This window comes from Petromyzon marinus, chromosome 13, assembly GCF_048934315.1.
Source record: "Petromyzon marinus isolate PM22_M1 ecotype Great Lakes invasive population chromosome 13, UKy_Petmar_22M1.pri1.0, whole genome shotgun sequence".
In the NCBI taxonomy this organism is placed as follows: Eukaryota; Metazoa; Chordata; class Hyperoartia; order Petromyzontiformes; family Petromyzontidae; genus Petromyzon; species Petromyzon marinus.
Window position 1 is genome coordinate 12,045,331 of NC_133679.1, and position 18,320 is coordinate 12,063,650.

At 51.1% G+C, this 18,320-nt stretch overlaps 1 protein-coding gene and 1 long non-coding RNA gene across 3 annotated transcripts in view; one reads left to right on the top strand and one right to left on the bottom strand.

The window, feature by feature from the left end:
• Window positions 1-18,099, top strand: part of LOC116942026 (immunoglobulin superfamily DCC subclass member 4-like) — a 145,359-nt gene extending 127,260 nt beyond the window's left edge. Inside the window, exons 12-20 of one of the 2 annotated variants that reach the window (XM_032953553.2) lie at window positions 1,219-1,338; window positions 3,372-3,570; window positions 3,673-3,800; window positions 6,123-6,293; window positions 6,926-7,063; window positions 7,328-7,445; window positions 7,610-7,904; window positions 9,082-9,234; window positions 9,351-18,099. In XM_032953553.2, the coding sequence (XP_032809444.2) occupies window positions 1,219-1,338; window positions 3,372-3,570; window positions 3,673-3,800; window positions 6,123-6,293; window positions 6,926-7,063; window positions 7,328-7,445; window positions 7,610-7,904; window positions 9,082-9,234; window positions 9,351-9,632 (1,604 nt within the window). In that variant the 3' untranslated portion in view covers window positions 9,633-18,099. The remainder of the gene's footprint in view (window positions 1-1,218; window positions 1,339-3,371; window positions 3,571-3,672; window positions 3,801-6,122; window positions 6,294-6,925; window positions 7,064-7,327; window positions 7,446-7,609; window positions 7,905-9,081; window positions 9,235-9,350) is intronic. The other variant, XM_032953554.2, reaches the window with a different exon arrangement.
• LOC142924433 (uncharacterized) overlaps window positions 1-18,320 on the bottom strand; it is a 199,773-nt gene that overhangs the window by 143,069 nt on the left and 38,384 nt on the right. The gene's annotated exons all lie outside the window — the stretch shown is intronic.

Genomic DNA, 18,320 nt, shown 5'->3' on the forward strand with positions numbered 1-18,320 from the left:
CGTGTGCGTGCGTGTGTGTGCGTGTGTGCGTGCGTGTATGTGTAGTGGGCAACGGTGGTGTAGCGGTTAGCGCGCTGCGCTACAAACCTGGCGACCCGGGTTCGATTCCCGCTCACGGCAAACACCGGTGACGGTTATCTGAACCGGTCCTGGGCCTCCCCTAGGTCGACTCAGCCGCAAATGAGTACCTGGTGTGCGATGTGTAAGCATCGCTACTGGGGAGACAAAGGCGGTCGGGCGTGGTGTTGGACACTCACCCCCTCGTGTGCCTTACCGGCCTTCATAGGTGCTCGCTAACAGCACTTGCCCCTACAGTCTGTTAAGGCTACACGGGGGATCTTTGTATTTGTTGCCTATGTGCTCTACATGCTGTCCGTGTGCTATGTGTGTGTGCTGCGCGTGTGTGTGTGCTGCGTGTGTGTGCTGCGTGTGTGTGCTGCGTGTGTGTGTGTGCTGCGTGCTGCGTGTGTGTGTGCTGCGTGCTGCGTGTGTGTGTGCTGCGTGTGCTGTGCGTGTGTGCTGCGTGTGTGTGCTGCGTGTGTGTGCTGCGTGTGTGTGTGTGCTGCGTGTGCTGCGTGTGTGTGTGTGCTGCGTGTGCTGCGTGTGTGTGTGTGCTGCGTGTGCTGCGTGTGTGTGCTGCGTGTGTGTGCTGCGCGTGTGTGTGCTGCGTGTGCTGCGTGTGTGTGCTGCGCGTGTGTGTGTGCTGCGTGTGTGTGCTGCGTGTGTGTGCTGCGTGTGTGTGCTGCGTGTGTGTGCTGCGTGTGTGTGCTGCGTGTGTGTGCTGCGTGTGTGTGCTGCGTGTGTGTGCTGCGCGTGTGTGCTGCGCGTGTGTGCTGCGCGTGTGTGCTGCGTGTGTGTGCTGCGTGCGTGTGCTGCGTGCGTGTGCTGCGTGCGTGTGCTGCGTGTGTGTGCTGCGTGTGTGTGCTGTGCATGTGTGTGCTGCGTGTGTGTGCTGCGTGTGTGTGCTGCGTGTGTGTGCTGCGTGTGTGTGCTGCGTGTGTGTGCTGCGTGTGTGTGTGTGCTGCGTGTGCTGCGTGTGTGTGCTGCGCGTGTGTGTGCTGCGTGTGTGGTGTGCTGCGTGTGTGTGTTGCGCGTGTGTGTGCTGCGTGTGTGTGCTGCGTGTGTGTGTGTGCTGCGTGTGCTGCGTGTGTGTGTGCTGCGTGTGTGTGTGCTGCGTGTGTGTGCTGCGTGTGTGTGCTGCGTGCGTGCGCGTCGCAGAGCCCGGCGTGCTGTACGAGGTGCGACTCGTGGTACACGCCAAACACGACAATGCCCACGTGGTGACATGGAGGGGCCGCACGCCCGACCCGCCCAGCCGCCCCCCTGCCAGCGACCCCGGTAGAGAGACGGTGATCGCGCGATACGGGCGGCTCGCGGGGATTCATTACACGGGCGTGCCGGGAACGCTGAGTCAGTACCACAGTGATCCTGGGGTTATGCTCCCAGGTGCTGAGTGTCTCTCCCTTTCCGAGGGCTCATAATGGCAGTGTCTGAGACATTAAGCCACCATCACTGTGATCCTGGGGTTATGCTCCCAGGTGCTGAGTGTCTCTCCCTTTCCGAGGGCTCATAATGGCAGTGTCTGAGACATTAAGCCACCATCACTGTGATCCTGGGTCTCATGCTCCTAGCCCGGTCCCCGGTTGTGGTGTTCATAATATATTTAGATTTTCACTTTTGTAAGCCTACCTCCGTCCTAAAAGCTGATAGATATATATATGACGTTGATGGACCACACGTCACACAAACCGCTTAACCACATAGATCCCAATATCTGGGAGTTTAAACATTTCCAAAGGGTTCTGGGCTTAAAGCCTGAGCAATGGCACGTCCCCAAGCGCCATTTGCATAAAGCGGCACAAGCAGTCGTCACGATGGTTATTCACCGCGAAATGCAAACATATTGGATGACCGACGAGTGGCAAAATCACTCTTCACGCGTGGCATGACATCGCGCGAATCTTGTGTTTGAGATTTTACTCATCGAACCCTCGTCATCTCCTGTTGTCTGTGGCCGTCCACAACAGAACAATGACAATTCCCGGCTTTCCTCTATTCAACCCCCACACGTGTTAACTGCTTTATTTCCTGCGGCGCGAGCTCAGTGCCTGCAGGCGCAGCGAGGGCGCGCGTTGCTCCTGCGCATTCGGGTTAGGGAATCGGCAAATGACGCTTCGTGCTTGAATGCATTCAGTTATCACATCTGAGTGTGGCCTTAATTTGCTTTTTTTTTGTTATTTACCATTGTGAGTGGAAGAGTACAATCGGAGGAACAGCATTGGTGGCGGTGACAGGTGACTTTGACTTGACTAAACAGCTACCGAGAGAGCACGGCACTCCTCGGAAGTAGAAACGATCGTCCTTTACACACAAAAATAGCCTTGCGCCTGAATCGTTTTTTTGAGAACCCAAGGTACTGCGTAAGTGCAGACCACTGATGCGCGCTACAGGTGTGACAAAAGGCACATTCAACTAACCCCCACGGACATATGGAATGAGAGGCGATGATGGTGATTGATGATGATGATGATTTCCCAAATCGGTTAAGATCATGGTCATGGTTTGAGGTCTCAATCAAATTGGACCATTGTCTTTCATAAAATCCACACAATAACTGCTTGACAACAAACGTCTATCATGCACAGCAAACGCGCGGTATAGGCCACCTGTTGATATTTACAATGCAGCAAGCCACACTCGCCATTCCCATGATGAACAAACATCTTCGGACAAATTTGTCAAGTGTTTGTGGAGTAAAAATTATTTTTTTTATTTTCTTGTTGTGGTTTTCACACCTGATGATGATTGCTTGTGTTTCAGTCAAAAACGTCGTGAGAATTTTTATTGTTTGTGGAGTATTTCAGTCAAGGGGCATGTAGGTTTTTCGCAGGCGCTCGTAATACAGTATGCACAGGCGTTCTTGTTTGAGTTATTTAGGAATTTAATGTGGCTTTTATTCTGCGAGCAGTGCGGTGTAACGATGATTGCGTAAATTTGTATCCGCCATTGCTACTGATGCTGCTGGGGCACTCGCATGCCGGTGAAATGCCACGGGTTTCACCACTCATTCCCGCACCTCCGAATCGGAGGTTCCCGCACCTTCGATTCGGAGGTTGGCTGCGTACGGTGAGAAAGAAGTTCAGCATACATACATGCATACATTTCACGGGGTATAAACATTGTCAACCAAAAGCAAAGCTTATCCGCTCGACTATTTTTGCTTCGGGCAAGCTCCCCGTTGGAGCATCGTGGCCCCGACGCAAGTCTCGTCTCTCTCCTCCCACACGTCACCGTCCCTTACCTCCTGCGCCACCTCCTTACCGCCTCCCTCCTCCCCGCCACCCCTTCCTCGTGCGTCACCCTCCGGAAAGGCGTGCTGCCCGAGCTGCCCGAGCTGCCCTCGTCGCCGATGCCGCCCACGCACCTGCTCGCCCAGGGCAACAGCTCGAGCGCCGTGCGGCTCTGGTGGCGCAAGCCGGCGTTCAGCAACGTGGAGATCGTGGGCTACACGGTGCGCTACGCCCCCTCGCCCGCCCCCACCAACGCCTCGGCCTTCAGCTACATCCCGTGGTGAGTCAGCGCACGCGTGCGCTCGCGCGGTATTGACGCGTCGCTGCTGCTCGGCGTGCCTTTCACGCGCCGCGTTTTCTCTCCCGCGTGCGCCGTGAGCAGCGCAGAGGAAGGGCTGCTCGTGCAGGGCCTCAAGCCCTTCACGCGGTACCAGTTCTCGGTGCAGTCGCACGGCCGCAACTCCAACGGGCGCTTCGGGGACACCGTGGAGGAGGCGACGCCGCCCGACCGTACGCTATCTCCCTCCCTCCTTTCTGCCCTCTCTCCCGTCCTCCGCCATTCCTCGTCGCCCTCGTTCCATTTTTCTTTCCCCTCCACCCATTTTGCTTCATTCCTCAGTTGCTGTCCCCTCTCTGTTCCTCCCTCTCTCCGTGACGCCTTCCCTCTCTCCTTCATGCCAAAGTCCCTATTCCCTCTCAACCATCCCCGCTCTCTTCTCCTCACCCTCCCCAGCCCCCTCTCTTGTATGCGTGCATGACAAAAGTATTAACGGAGGAATATATCGACCGCATAATAGGAAAATGTTTAGAAGACAAGCAATAGAATCCAGAAATATTCACACCTCAGCCTCTTTATCGGAAACATTCATTATGTTTTGTTGTTACTTGACTTGATTAAAATCAGGGCCCCCGCAACATAAGACATTTCCTCGTAAAAGGTTAAAGCTTTAAATTATTCACATTTTTTAAATGCGTTTTTTTTTATCATACGGGATGCGGTAATGCCGCCTTTTTTATGCTGAGCCTTTCGCCAATTACACCCCTGTCCATGGACCCCTTCGCGTCGGCGAGAAGGCAATAATTTGTGTCAAGCTCTGGGAAATGGCTCCCATGAAATGCCACGAGTTTATGGGCGTGTGTGCGTAGCTGCGCTAATGTTTCAGTGTTCCCCCTGATATTATCGCACGTCTCAACGGTGCGGGCTCACCGACGGCCAGAGGATCCGTCTGCGTCACAATCCCACGTGGGCGAACACCGCAGACGCCCTGCCAAGAAAACCGACTTGCTACCTCCGAGTTGAAATGAAAGTTTTTTTGTAACGGTTTATTATTTATTCTTGCAAAAGTTGTCATGGTTCGCACACTGGACATGCCACCCAGAGGACGCCAGTCCAATCATCCGGCACGGCAGTTGAAACTACGGTGCATGTTTCTTGAATCCTCCTGCCTCGGTCCACCCAGCAGTATAAATGGGTGCGCCGCAAGACACTCCCGTCAGGCAGGGGTAATATGTGGATACTCCCACCTCATACTATTGCAACGGACGGAGCGTTGGCATAGTTGTTAGCACGCTGCGCCATATATGGCTAACGGATCACATGAATGGCACCTCAATTCCAAACTGGTTCTGCACCCCTGCGCCCCTCTCAGCCTTTACCAAACTGTACTGTCAAGTGTGGTGAAGTATGGTCAAACAACCCAATGGCTGACATTGTGTGGTGAGGCCTTTCAGCAGCGGTGGCATAACAAAAGGGCTGTGAATTATTTTTTATAAGCATTTTGAAAATTTCAGCTTTAATTAACAGTTATCTTTGTAGCTGCCCAAAGGGTAATTGGACAAGATAATTAAAGGGGAAAATCGTGCTGAGCTTTCTCTTTCTCACACTGTCTGTCCGAATTTCATGCTGTGGTGTTGGATCGTGCCGTTGCCTCTTATTAAAGGTGCAGATTTGGTTCAAATGGCAATTCCTCATTCGCTACTGCCAGCAGCTGCGCTGTCATCATGTGAATAGTCACGTGACCTCACACTCATCAGCGCAGAGCAGCCATCTAGCAGCAAAAAATCAAGAGGAGGTTGACGATGCTGTCATATAAAATATCTACGAAAAAACAAACCCTACAGCGAATCTACAATTGGCACGGTCACCAGCAGAATTCCTGTCTGCGTCTCGCCCACACTGGGAATCGGTAGCAAGAGGCACCAGGCTCCATTTAATCGTGAAGAAGCTGCCAGCACGTGGAGTGAAACATCAGACATCATAACGCAAAGATAGATCGGAGAGCTGTACGGCACAACCGCAAACTCCCACGCAGTAGCACGCACTTGTTTTCTTTTGTACCTTTTATTATTTTGGTTTGTTAAGATAAGATCGATTTTTGGGTCAAAGAGCGTAAGTAAAATACCAATGTGTGTCACACACCCGCCTCCGAACAACAATAACAATTAACACAAAGATCCCCCCCCTATAGTCAAAACAGACTGGTGGGGGAAGTGCTATTGGCGAGCAGCACCTGTGAAGGCCGGCACCGCACACGAAGGGACGGGTGGACAACACCACGCTAGGCCGCCTTTGTCTCCCTAGCGGTGATGTTTTACACTTCTGCACCAAGTACTCATTTGAGGCCGAGTCAACTTAGAGGAGGCTCAGAACCGGTTCAGATAATCGTCACCAGTGCAGGCCGTGTGCCGTAATCGAACCCGGGTTGGCGGGTTCATAGCGCAGCAACGACTCGGAGTAAGCAAGCACGCGTTGGATGTCCGTCTTGGAGAGGGCGTGAGCGGGAGGAGGGAAGGAGAGCGATGCCGTGCGTTTTGCCGTTCCGTGCCACGCAGGGCCCAGCACGCCGCCTATGGACGTGACACTGAGCGCCGTGGACGTGCGGTCGGTGCGCGTGGCCTGGGGGCCCCCGCTGGAGCCCAACGGCCCCGTGTCCGAGTACGTCCTCATCTACAGCTCCAACGCATCACTCCCGCGGGAGATGTGGACCGCCATCCGCCGTGCCGGTGAGAACTGCCGCCGCCGCCGGCCCTCACGATGACAATGATCCACCACGGGCTGAGCTGGGCACTGTCGTTTCAGTTGCGTCACAGCTCTCAGAATTGGAATTATAATAAACAATTGCTCTCAAATCTTTTAATTTTTTTTTAACGTGCTGCAATGGGATATTTGGCCAATTCTGTACACAGACTGTGTGGCTTGATGTGCGAGGAAACCAGAGAACCCAGAGAAAACCCACCGTGTATTTTAGGGGGTAACAAACGCTCAAAGCACACACAGATTCAATCCTTTTTTTACCCCCCAATAATTTGAATGAGGTGTCACGGTTCAGAGTTGATGTCCGATTCAAGGATAGATTATTTCTCAGATTGTTATTGCCGTCTCAATTCTATTGGGGTTTTTTTTTTGTCTCGTAAACTGTTAATACTCAATTCATATGCACGCACACACACACACAATTCCATGCATGCACCCTGAGAGCAAGAATCTCGATAAATCAATGCGTCGTTGCACGCCTCCAATGCACAATTACAACAAAGACTAAAGTTGTTCGCATGGCATGCTTTGCTTCGTGAGCGGAACGTTTCGACGTCTCTCTGACTCCCCCCGCATCGATCGCGCCAACTCCTTGCCCCAGGCGACGCGCTGAGCGCCGACATCGTGGGTCTGGAGAGCGGCACCCTCTACTTCTTCAGCGTGGGAGCCAAGACGCCGGTGGGCGCAGGCCCCTTCTCCACCGCGCTGTCCGTTAACACCCTCGTCGAGCCACAGACAAGTACGCGCATCGTGTGTTATTGTTATTGTTACAGTTGCGATAACCGTTATCACCTTCGCGGTGGACACTGCACTAAGCTTCGTTATTCGTGACGGAACCACCGGGCACAGACAAATCCGGCAGCAGCAACAGCAGCAGCGTACTCTGGAACTCATCCAACTCTCCTGAACCCCCACCTCTATATCTGCACTCCCGTTCTTACTGTGCCCCCCCCCGCCGCCTCCTCTGATCCCCGCCTTACGCCCACCCCTCCCCACCCCCCAGCAGGCCTGCCGTTGCTCCTTAACGTGCACTCCCTGACGGGCATGCTGGTCGGCGTGTGCATCGCCTTTGCCTGCGTCTCCCTGTGCGTCGCCGTCCTCCTGTGCCGATCCAAACACGGGTACTCGTCGCACCTCGTTCGCACTCAACCGCCCGCCGCCCGGCGCGCTTCCGACGCTCGGTGCTCCCCGCCGCCGCCGCCGCCGCCGCCGTCGTCCGTCGCCCCCTCGTGACGCCCCCGCCTGTCCCGCTCCCTCCCTGTCCCCCACCGCAACCTCCGAGCAGGCGCGCCTCCCGTCCCGGCGACTGCTGTCTCCCCGGCGCGCCGGGCGACTCGACGGCCTCGGCGTCGGGAAACGGGCCCCAGATGAGGAACGGCCGCCCCCTGGACTCGCACGAGCTGGAGACGCTCATGTGCTGCCAGGAGGCGGCGGGGCCGGACGGCACGACGCGCCCGGGCCGCGACGTCGCCGCCGCCGCCGCCACGACGGCGTCGTCGTACTCGCCGTCGCCCTCGGCCCGCGATCCCGAGCGCCAGCAGCTGGTGCCCAACGGCACGGCCGTGTCCGCGCGCAACAAGGTAGGGCCGGGCGCGACGGCCCGCCTCGCGTGCTCGCTCGCTCTCCCCAGGCGAGCTTCACTTGGCGGCGACGCGACGATGGCCAGCACGATGCGACGAAGTGAGAATTTGCGTTTGATGGATGGATCACACGAGAGGCGTGGAAATTGGAAGTGCTCGCTCCGAGAAACTGCTGACCCGCGGTCTCGCCAGCTGGCCACCACCGCCGGCTTGTGTCTGCCGAGCTCCGCTAGGGGTAATTAGATGAGCTGTTAGTGCACGGCAGCTTTTAATTTGCCTTGCCTGGTGAAATCAAGAAGGATGGGAGTAACCGTCATCGCTTTGGCCCATCAATCTGGACCGTGACGTAATGAATCAAATAACAAGATAATGCAGCATCAGCTCGTGTTTTTGTGAGACTAATAACAAACGTGTACGTCGAAGGCAGGACCCTGTTCATTTAATCATTCCTTCTTGCAACACAGGAATGATCGCTGACTCGATTTTCGTTCCTCCAACCCCCCCTCCCTAACCCTGTCATGGGTTGAAAGGAAATGTTTACGCTGTTGTGTAACATTTCACACATTACACAGTGCTGTGCCAGTTTGTGTTTTATTCATCTTGGAAAAATCACTGGCAATAAAAAATATATATACGGACTTATTTTAATCAGTTCGTAAAAAGAGTGTCATATTTTATATCCTAGTTGCCAAGCTGATGTAATTATTTTGCTCCAGTGTTTCAACTATTTGGTTCTTATCATGAGGCTCGGACGGACAAAACTGCTCCACGATCCTTATTTGAGTGGACGCTCCTGGCCAATGTGCAGTTTGTTTTTATTTGTTATGAGAGTGAAAAAGAAATGATTACTCGGTTTAAATAACACAAGTGTTCAAAAACTACCTATGGTTAGCGCGATTGGCTACGTACTGTGCGAAAGAAGTTCAAGATACGTTCAAAAAGTAATTCCTTCCGCTTCCCGGAAGAATGTTCTGCCTTCGATCCCCGCCATTTGCCCGAAGGCCGGCGGTAACGCGTCGCAGAGCAGCGCTGTCAGGCAGCCACCGCCTCGTCGTGACCGGTGTTCTCTCTCATGGCGAGCTCGCGCACGGCAAGCTCCCAGAGCGATGACGTGGCGGTGCGCTGCGGCGCGATGCTGAACGGCTTCTCCCCGTGCCCCTGGCCTGGTGGCGCGCAGGTGGGGAACGGCAGCACCAACCATGCGGCCACCTGCGTCACGAGCTTCGCAGACGAAACGGCGACGTGCGACGTCTTCTTGAGTCCCAACAGCACGGCGCTCACCGACCTCAGCCTGGACTCCTCTGCGGACGGGGAGGTCTTCTCCAACGGGGTGGGTGCTCCGAGCGACCGTCCCCTGCCCGGCTAGCGAGGCTTTGCATTTGACCGCTAGTTTTTGCATTCCGCAAGACGGAGGATTTTGTTGACGCGCGTACGTTTTCGCCGCAGGGTCAGACCAATCAGTCGGACTCGGGCTCCTTAGCGGCGGTGGATGAGGGCGGCCCAGCGACGGACGCCGAGCCGGCCGTCAAGTCGCCCGCGTCGTCGGACAAGGGCCTGGCCGACTCGCCCGAGGAGCCGGCGCCGTCGCAGCAGCAGCCCCATCTCAGGGGGGCGCCGTGCGACGGGGCCGAGGAGCCGGACGACGTAAACAAAGACGTGGAAGACCCCGCTGCCCCTTTCCACTCGCCCCATCGCGCCTCTTCTACCTCGCCGGCCGGGCAGCCGTGACCCACGCCGCGGCCGTGAACGCTGACGTTGTTGCAAAAAAAAACACAAACGAGAGCGTCCTGGAAACAGGATCTTGCAAAGGGATGTTTGGACGTTTCCGCCAAAAGGAGAGCGAGAGAAAAATGAAAAAGCAGAAAAGTTTAAAAAAGTGAAACAAACATCCGCATTTTAAAAACATGAAAGAAAAGGATCTCAGGTTTGTGATTCTTGAGTAACACGTACACTCTGCGAGTGCGAGCAGTCTGGGAACTTTTGTATGAAGAGTACCGAACTGTGAAAAGGAAAACGCAATCTATGCTGCGGTTTCTCGACTGAAACCTACACGGACTCAAGTGTCGTCAGTTTGAAGCCTCTAGTGCAAGGTCTCCGGTTTCCATTTGTGTTTTGTTGCCGTTGGTTTAATGACAAACAAATCAACTGAGGATGAAACGGTGTAATTTCTAACGTTTTTTTATTCATTATTTTGTATTCCGCTGCATAAAAAAAAAGACTGGAATGGTGCTCCAATCTTAGGTCACGAAACGGCAGAATATAGGTGCTTTTTGTTAATGTTTCGTTTCTAGATTACTGAGAAGACAACACGACTACCTCATTACCACACACAGTTCTGTCTTTTCGTTGACTTAAAAATAACAACAACATTCTGATGTTTCACCGAACGAGCCCTCTCGTGTCCTCGAGTCAACCAAATGCGCCAATCAGCTCCGTGTTTGTAAAACGGTTGTTGGAAACCGCCCGGCATTCTGGGTAACCACGATCGGCTTCCTGACTGCCGGTGCCACAGTTCGGTAGCGGGCTAACAACTTTTTGGTGACCGCATTCTTTTGTTTTTGTCGCTCTTAATTTCAACGTTTGCCTCAAAGTGCCTTCGAAAAATTGAAACGAACGGAATTATGCAGAACAAAATTGAAATGTTTCGACAGAGTTTAGTTGCTGCTGGAAAAAAAGAACGACAGCTTTGAAAGTTGGGTCCAAACGTGCTAAATTAGTGTTTTGCCTCCTTGACGGGTCCTCGTGACACCATCTTCTGCAGGTCTTTTCATTCCTGGTTTATTCCACGCATGCTTTCCCCCCGCAAAATGTCACAGCACACGTGCTGGTGTGTTCGAGTATCCGCAGTCTTGCCCTGTGTTTTTAATGAGCTGTAAATTTTCCAAATAATGTCGGCTGCTCAACGACACCTGATCTTTGCTTTGACGCAGCAGTCGATAATTATTTTACAAACCGCCAAGTTATATGGTTCTTGATGATTATATCAGAAGGGACTGCCACATGCTTTAGTATAACGGTACAAAATCACTGAGGTGAGATATAGAAGCGGATCTCTATCACTAAATCCTTCCCTCAATGGACCGATTAAGCAGAATGGACAAGGTCCCTTTATTGGAACGTCTTGACTCGCCTGAACGAGAGACGAAAACTTGTTAAAGCAGATTTTTTTATATATATGTCCCACCCTGCCACACATGAGGTGCTAATAATGCATGTGGCACAGATTCGGAAAAATCTACAGCGGTGTCCGCTTAGTCAGGAATTTAAAAAAGCAGTACATTTCTATGAAAAAAAAACAGATACATTGTTGTGCAGATACTTTGTTGTCATTTGATTTTTTTTGCAGATAACTGCAATTAAATAACCCTAATGTCCTGTAAATTCCCACAAGGTGCTGTGGCGTAATCACGAGATTTCCATCATCGGCGTACGGTTGCCACCCTCGGGGGTACGCAGACACCAAGATGTAACCGTGGCAGGTACAAAAATGTCTCATAATACCGGAAGAGGGGATGGACTACCTGTAAAAAAAAAATGTTTCGTGATTTCGGTGGTCGATCATCGCCAACTGATAATGCTTCTTGAAAGATTTGCAAGTTTCCCGGGACAGCTGCCTCGAAAAGAGGAGTCCCTGGGAAAACCAGGATGGGTGGCTACCACACCCGTGGGCAGGACTTGCAAGAGCGAGGGTCGTACCTGGAGACTCTGTGGTCGCCTTGGCCGGGGCTGCTGGGCCTGGCGACCTCTTTGAGTGCCAGAGGCACGAGGGGGCTTCTTCACCCACTGGACCGAGTCTCAGGGTCCACACAGAATGAGGGGCGACGTGGGGTTTATGGGGGGCAGGGGTGGGTGGGCCCAGGGAATATATTGGGACCCCCTGGGGGAGACAGGGGAGGGATGTTGGGAGGGGAAACTTCATAGCACTTATTTTTGTGGAGCGGGAAGTTGAGGCGACAGTCTGAAAGAAGAAAATGTGCAGCGTAAAAGCGAACGGAAAGTTTAGAAACGAAAACATACACGTAGCGCCCGGGCCAGCAGGTTTGGGTAATTACAACACGCAACATTTGTAACTGTGACATTTTCCTGCCATGTTTTGTACAACAATGCAGTTTTTACTATTTTAGATTGGTTGACGAAGTGTTTTTATCGGTCATTTTTCATTCGAGCTGCACTGTATAGTATTTAAATGAGAGCTGCGGGATGGGTGCGGGAGGGGACAGGGGTAAATAATATTCTTCTGGTTACGAACGAAAAAAAAGACATGTGCAGCGTTTGCTGGAGAGTTTGGAGCCTTTTTTTGTACGATGAACAGTTCTGGACAGAATGTGTTTTTTTATATATCTCTCGTGATGGTTTTTTCTTTGTATTTCTACATCCGAACCTCGTACGGACTCCCGTCACAGACAACACGGTGGCTGCGGCGACGATGGCTCCGGCTTCCATGCCGGCCAGCGCGCGCCCGCAAAGCGCCGCTTTGCGTTTCTTGGAAGTCCATGCCACGTTTTTAATGCCCGTCCGTCACGTCATGCCTTTGGAGTGCCCATTCACCGCCGCTCTCCCCGCTCCGGGGGCAGGAGCCCAAGCTCAGGCAGCTGCGGGGACATCGTTGGCGACAGCTCCTGGTCGAACGGGGCGCCACCACGCCCGGTGCCCAGGTGGCAGCCGACTGCAGTAGTCACCACAGCCCGATGATTGTACAGCGGACTGACCTCCAACCAAACGGCAATTTGCCTATGCGCCTAAAAAATATATAAAATAAAAAATACCAATGCAGCCTAGTTATTTTTTATACATAGGCCAAATAAACAGTAGAGCACTTAATGCTTTAACGGCATTAGCTGGGGAATGGCTTATTCGGAATAATGCTCCCGTTTAACTCTTAAAGGGGGCTTGAACAAAAAACTCGCACGGACTTCCAGGACAATTTGGGACTTGGAAAGGAGACCCCAGTGGGCCCTCCACCTCATCCCAGTGGTTCCTCTTGACTCTCCGCTGCAAAGGCCGCTGCTGGGGTTGTCCTGCAGCTTCTTGACCCACCATGTCAGGCTGACGACGATGTCGGTCTTCAGAGAGCCGAAGGTGGGGGCTGAGCGAGCCCTTCCCTCGCAGAATTGCCGTTTAAAATTGAGAGCTACTGTCAGCGGATCGACCCGGCGACACCAATTGAGTTATTAATCGCTACCCTTGAAGAATTATTGATGCCATATGTACTTAAGGTTTTTTTTGATGAACACATAAATTACTGACAAAATTTGTTTTAGATGCCTTACACTTGGTTAATTCATCTGATCGTGACTCTTGTAGTTTACAATTGTGCACCGTGGTAATTTTACTTTTACCGGCGTTACAAAAGCACGCCAATACCCAATCCGACGTGGCCGATATTATAAAATTCGTGACAAGCAGCGCGGCGCGTTAGCTTTCAAACATCAGTTAACGGAATTATTAAACCCCGCGACTTCAATTCCAGTTTTTCCCTCGACAGATCGGCCTTCTGCCGTGGTTGTTGCTGAGGTGTAAGGCGGCGGGGGGGGGGGGGTCTCGTGGGCTAATTGCAGATATTCGACTTTTTCCTTAAAATTTTAAAGGAGAGTCCAGATAAATCACTGGTGGGTTATGCGTCGGCCTCAGACAAACAGCTGTTACCTCAGGTAATTGTATAATTCATTTTTGCCATGATGAAATGTGTTAAGGTATGCAAGGGCTTTTTTTGACACTAAAAAAGCTGATATTTATACACAAAAGTTTGCCAGCTGTACACACGATGTACTCATTCAGGGCAAAAAACAAATGAAGTTTTTTTTTTCTTTGTGTTACTCGTTGTATAAAAAGGTAGCAGGGATTTTCAACAAATTGTGTTGTCATATACATTTTTTAAATACTGTTTTTTTTTTAAAAAGAGCCTTTTACAAATGAACAGTTCGGTTTTTTTTGTGTTTCATGTTATGCATCTCTGTTACCACTGTTACGTGACTCAGTGATGTCCAATCTGTAATATATTTATATTTACAGTAGCGCGTAACGACAAGTAAATAAGATACTGTGAGAATGTTAAATGCATGGTAGTATGAAGATTTTGAAGCTCATGTAGAAGTCTTCAAGTGGACGCTGTAGAGCTGGTTCAACATTGTGCGTGTTCGGATATTTCTGCCGGCAGTGCGGAATTGTGTTACGCGTGCGCAGTTTTTTTTCAATGCGGCAGCTGCCAGGTCGGTCAGTCGCGGTGTTGCCAAACTCGGCGATTTTGTCGCCAGACCCAGCGAACTTTTGAGTTTCCCCGAGCGGCAAAATTCCGTCAAAGCGGAAAAATCTGTTGACTTTCTGGGGCGAATACGTAACGCAGATTTCAACAGCGATTCCATGCTTGTATTAAGGATCTGGTATTAGTTTACTATGTTGAATACTTGGTAAATTGCCTGTTGACGTGATTCCAGGTGTGTATTAAGGATCATCTGTTTTAATACTTGGTCAACTATCTGGCGACATGTTAGTCGACTTTAGAAGGTCTATCTGGTGCACAACTAGCGATTCTTAGAAGTTCGTTTCGGCTACTTTCCGCTTTAAGGAGTTGGCAACATTAATCGATTGGACCACGAGGTCACGAGTTGTCATCCTGCCATGCAGATACAGCCCAAAAACATCACGTGCGACCTCACGGCCCCCCGTGGTCCACGCCTTGCACTCGCCGGAGTTTGCGTCGAATGCAGCTGGGACAGCTCTGATATTAACCGCAGCGATTGTGCAGATACAATGGTAATTATAACGGGGCATCCTTGTCAATGATCATATCTGAAGGTAGACAAAGCTGATAACGATCATGATGATAATAATGATAATGATGGTGATCCTTGGTCCGACTCGACACACGTGCGTGCGTTCGGGCGTGTTGGCGAGAAAACGGTGGCAGGGTGATCGTTTCGCGGCCGCTGGCTCTCCTGGCTGAATTTCCATTTGCCGTTTCTGCAGCAGCAGCGGCGGCGGCGGCGGCGGCAGCGATGACCCCGTGCTGGCTTCGTGTCGGTGTCGCACAACGCCTCTCGCGCCGCACCAGGAGCCTGTCGCGCGTATTAAGAGGGAAATATCCGGCTGCTCGCGCGGGCATTTAAACTGCTATGATGTCATCAGCGGTTTGTAAATGAATTGTAACAAGTTTATAACCTTTTTCTTCGTAACATCAGCAGCATATCTCGAGTGCCCCCCGTGACCGTGTGCCCCCGGCGTGCGTGACCCCGTCAAACTCCCCTTGGCTCATCTCAAGCAGAATTCCCACCGTCTCTTTTATTACTATTGTTTTTATTAAATTTCCCTTTTTACATTATCCTCATATCTAACAGTTTTATTGTTATTATCATCATGGCAATTAATGTTTTTTTTTAATTTAGACCGAAGCCATCTTTACCTTCATTTTATTTCATATTTAATTGTTGCTATTCCATTACTTGCTAAGTTCTGCTACGAGGATGAATTAAGAACAAAGCGGAGGAGGGAGGGAGGGAGGTTGGAGGGTGGATGGATGGAGCAGGAGGAGGCTGCACTGCTTGGAGACGCGTGGCGCCCGGCTTTTTTTTTGTTGTTGCTCGAGGACGTGGCGCTGTCGCGCGTCGCCGTGCTGCTGCTCGTCTCTTCCCGTGCCGCCGCACGAAGGCCGGTCGCGTGGGGCTGTGCCGCATGCTAACCTGGCTCCGCTAACATGGGGCAGGAGTGCCCCCCCTCCCCCCCCCCCATCCGCCCGCCCGCCCGCCGAAACAGTGCGGTCCAAAAACCCAAGTTGTTATTTTTTTATTTGTATTAAATCAGCCTGTTATTCCCCTCCCGTGGAACGCTGCAATGCGATCTTACACTCTCGTAAGATGCAACATTCGACGGTAAGCAGTCGTATGAAAGAGAAGGCACGGGAGGTTTCTGCTACCCGTCGTAAGCGTGTACAAATAGTAACGTGTAAATTAAATAATACATTAAAGGCAAATTATGTAAAATGTTTCCCAAAAGAAGACCGGGTTGGCTGACATGACAAGATCTATTTTCTCTCAATTATATTCCACTCGTGCAGAAAAAAATGTCCTTTAGGAACTATTGCACCACTCCATGCATCAACCGGTGTTTGAGAAAAACCCATTGGAGGTGATTATCCAGAACTACTGAGGTTCCAAGGGACCTCTTTGTCTACACCAGGGGATGCTGCTGCACTCTCCGACCCGTACTGCTGTGGAGACGTCAGTTACATGTCAGTCGTATTGACACCGTTGCCAAATTAAATGAAAATTGACACAAGCACATCGTTTCCAAATTGAGCACTTGAGATGGCCGCTTTGTGTGAACGCCGCTCTTCGGAAAGACATTTCGGCTGAACATTTAACAGACGGCGACAGGGGAAGAAAAAAAAGTACACGTATTGTTTCAGAATTCCTCTACACGGTATATTTGCTGGAGTGGCAACGTTATACTTCACGTAATCGATTGATGATTATCGCAAACCGTCTGCAAGAATAACGGCCGTGCAGGAAGGGGGATGAGCCTCCTGTGATGGAACGGAGCCGCTTTGACAGCACTAAATGTCGGCGCGCGTATTCGGCGCATGCGCTGTGCTGGAGATGCAGGTGGCGGTGCATGTAGATTGATGTGCGTTTTTATTTTATTTTCCTGTAAATCGATAACGATATTTAAAGGATGTAAATTTGAAGGGTGGGTGGGGCGGTACGGGGCGGGGGAGTAAAACGAAAATAAGTGCTGTAGGTGGCTGCTATGTGTGTATTGTGTATACAGACATTACAAACGTTACGTGGTACGTTTTATACAAAGTGCATTCTGGTGTTACCCCCCCCCCCCCCACCTTTGCCTTTCTGCCACACGAGCCGCGTCACGCAGCCGCGTGCGTCGCGCGTTCATTGGCGCTGCGGTGCCCCCCAAACGCGGGACAAAAAAAAAACGAAAAGAAATCCGAATCGCCCCGGGAGAAAATTAAAACGAATTGGCGGCTTAATACTGACAGGCGGGAATCCGTTCGATTTGGAGACGTTTATTCACGAGACCGGCTCGGCCAATCTCTGCGTTCCGTTCAAGTGTTAGGCGATTAGGTCAGTTTGTTCAGAGGTATTCGGCTAGAAGTGGAACATAAGGGACTGCACTTGGAGTGTCACAGAAACCCGTGCTGAAGAGGCAACGCACCTGTACCAAATGTCCTCATTGACAAATATTGCTTCGTGACTTAAATTTACAAGTTTAAATCGGCCGACGTCACGGGGAATTGGTATCGGTGGAAGATCGGGTGACTTGGAATTTGGAATTTTGGAGGCATCAGACTTGCAGAGTTAAAATATTGTCTCTTTGTCCCGCTCTGCTCTGATGAATGGTCATTACCATAAATGTTAGCTCATATTTGTTTTCAGCTGTAGAATGAGGCCGCGTTAATCAAGACGGTGGTGAAGCCTTTACAGCCAATGATCAGGTATCCGCTGCCTTGTAACAGCAATGCAATGTTGGTATTCCGTCGGACAGTATGGAGAGAAGCAACCAGAAAAACCCACCTCCTGCAAAGTTCCCAACTATCATTTACCAATTCTAGATTTAAAGCTTTCGTGACTGCTAGGATCCATACTCTTTGGTTCTATTGACTTTACCCAATAGAACCAAAGAGTATCATTTACCAAATTCCATTAAAACTTTGCCCCCCGTAATTTTTGTAATTGGATCCAAAGTTGCTGTTTTTTTCATATAATTTGTACGCCTATGATGCTTAAACAGTTACACTGGATTTTAAGTTGTATATTTTGTAAACAAAACACAAAAACACTTCGCAGAATCTACTTAATTCACAATTATGATCTGCGCCGGCAACTCAAGTCGATTGTTGAGGCGCGGAGGTGGTTTGTATTCCCACGAATAATTAAGCCGGGTTGTTGTTGCGTTGATCCGGCCCGGAGAGAGGAGGCTCCTTACCAAAAGACGGCGCGACGTTGGGCACTTCCAAGAATCCACGTGGGGACCGTTCCCGTTTGCTATCACAGTTCGCTGTGCGTGCCCGCGCGCTGGGCTGAAGGTGGATTCAGAAACCTTACGGACGTGTGATGCAGAATGGTGAATGACAGCTATACACCAAGCTTCGTGTTTAATACTGTACGTCGTCTTCGCGAGACTTGATATAAAAAAAGAAATTACGTAAAAATAAAAAAAATTAACCCCTTACGTACATAGGACATATGAATGTGTCGTTGCTCGTTATTTTGCTGAAGCTTGCGCGTGTAAGGCATGCATCTGTGGAAGCATAATTACGTGTAATCGTTACAGATTATTTCAATGATTATTATCGCGGGATGAGCAGCGTGATTTGCGCACTGCATTATGAACCCAGTCACCTGAGTTCGATTCCCGGCCCATGGCTAACGTCAAGTGGTGAGTGGTATTGGAACCAGAGCGCTC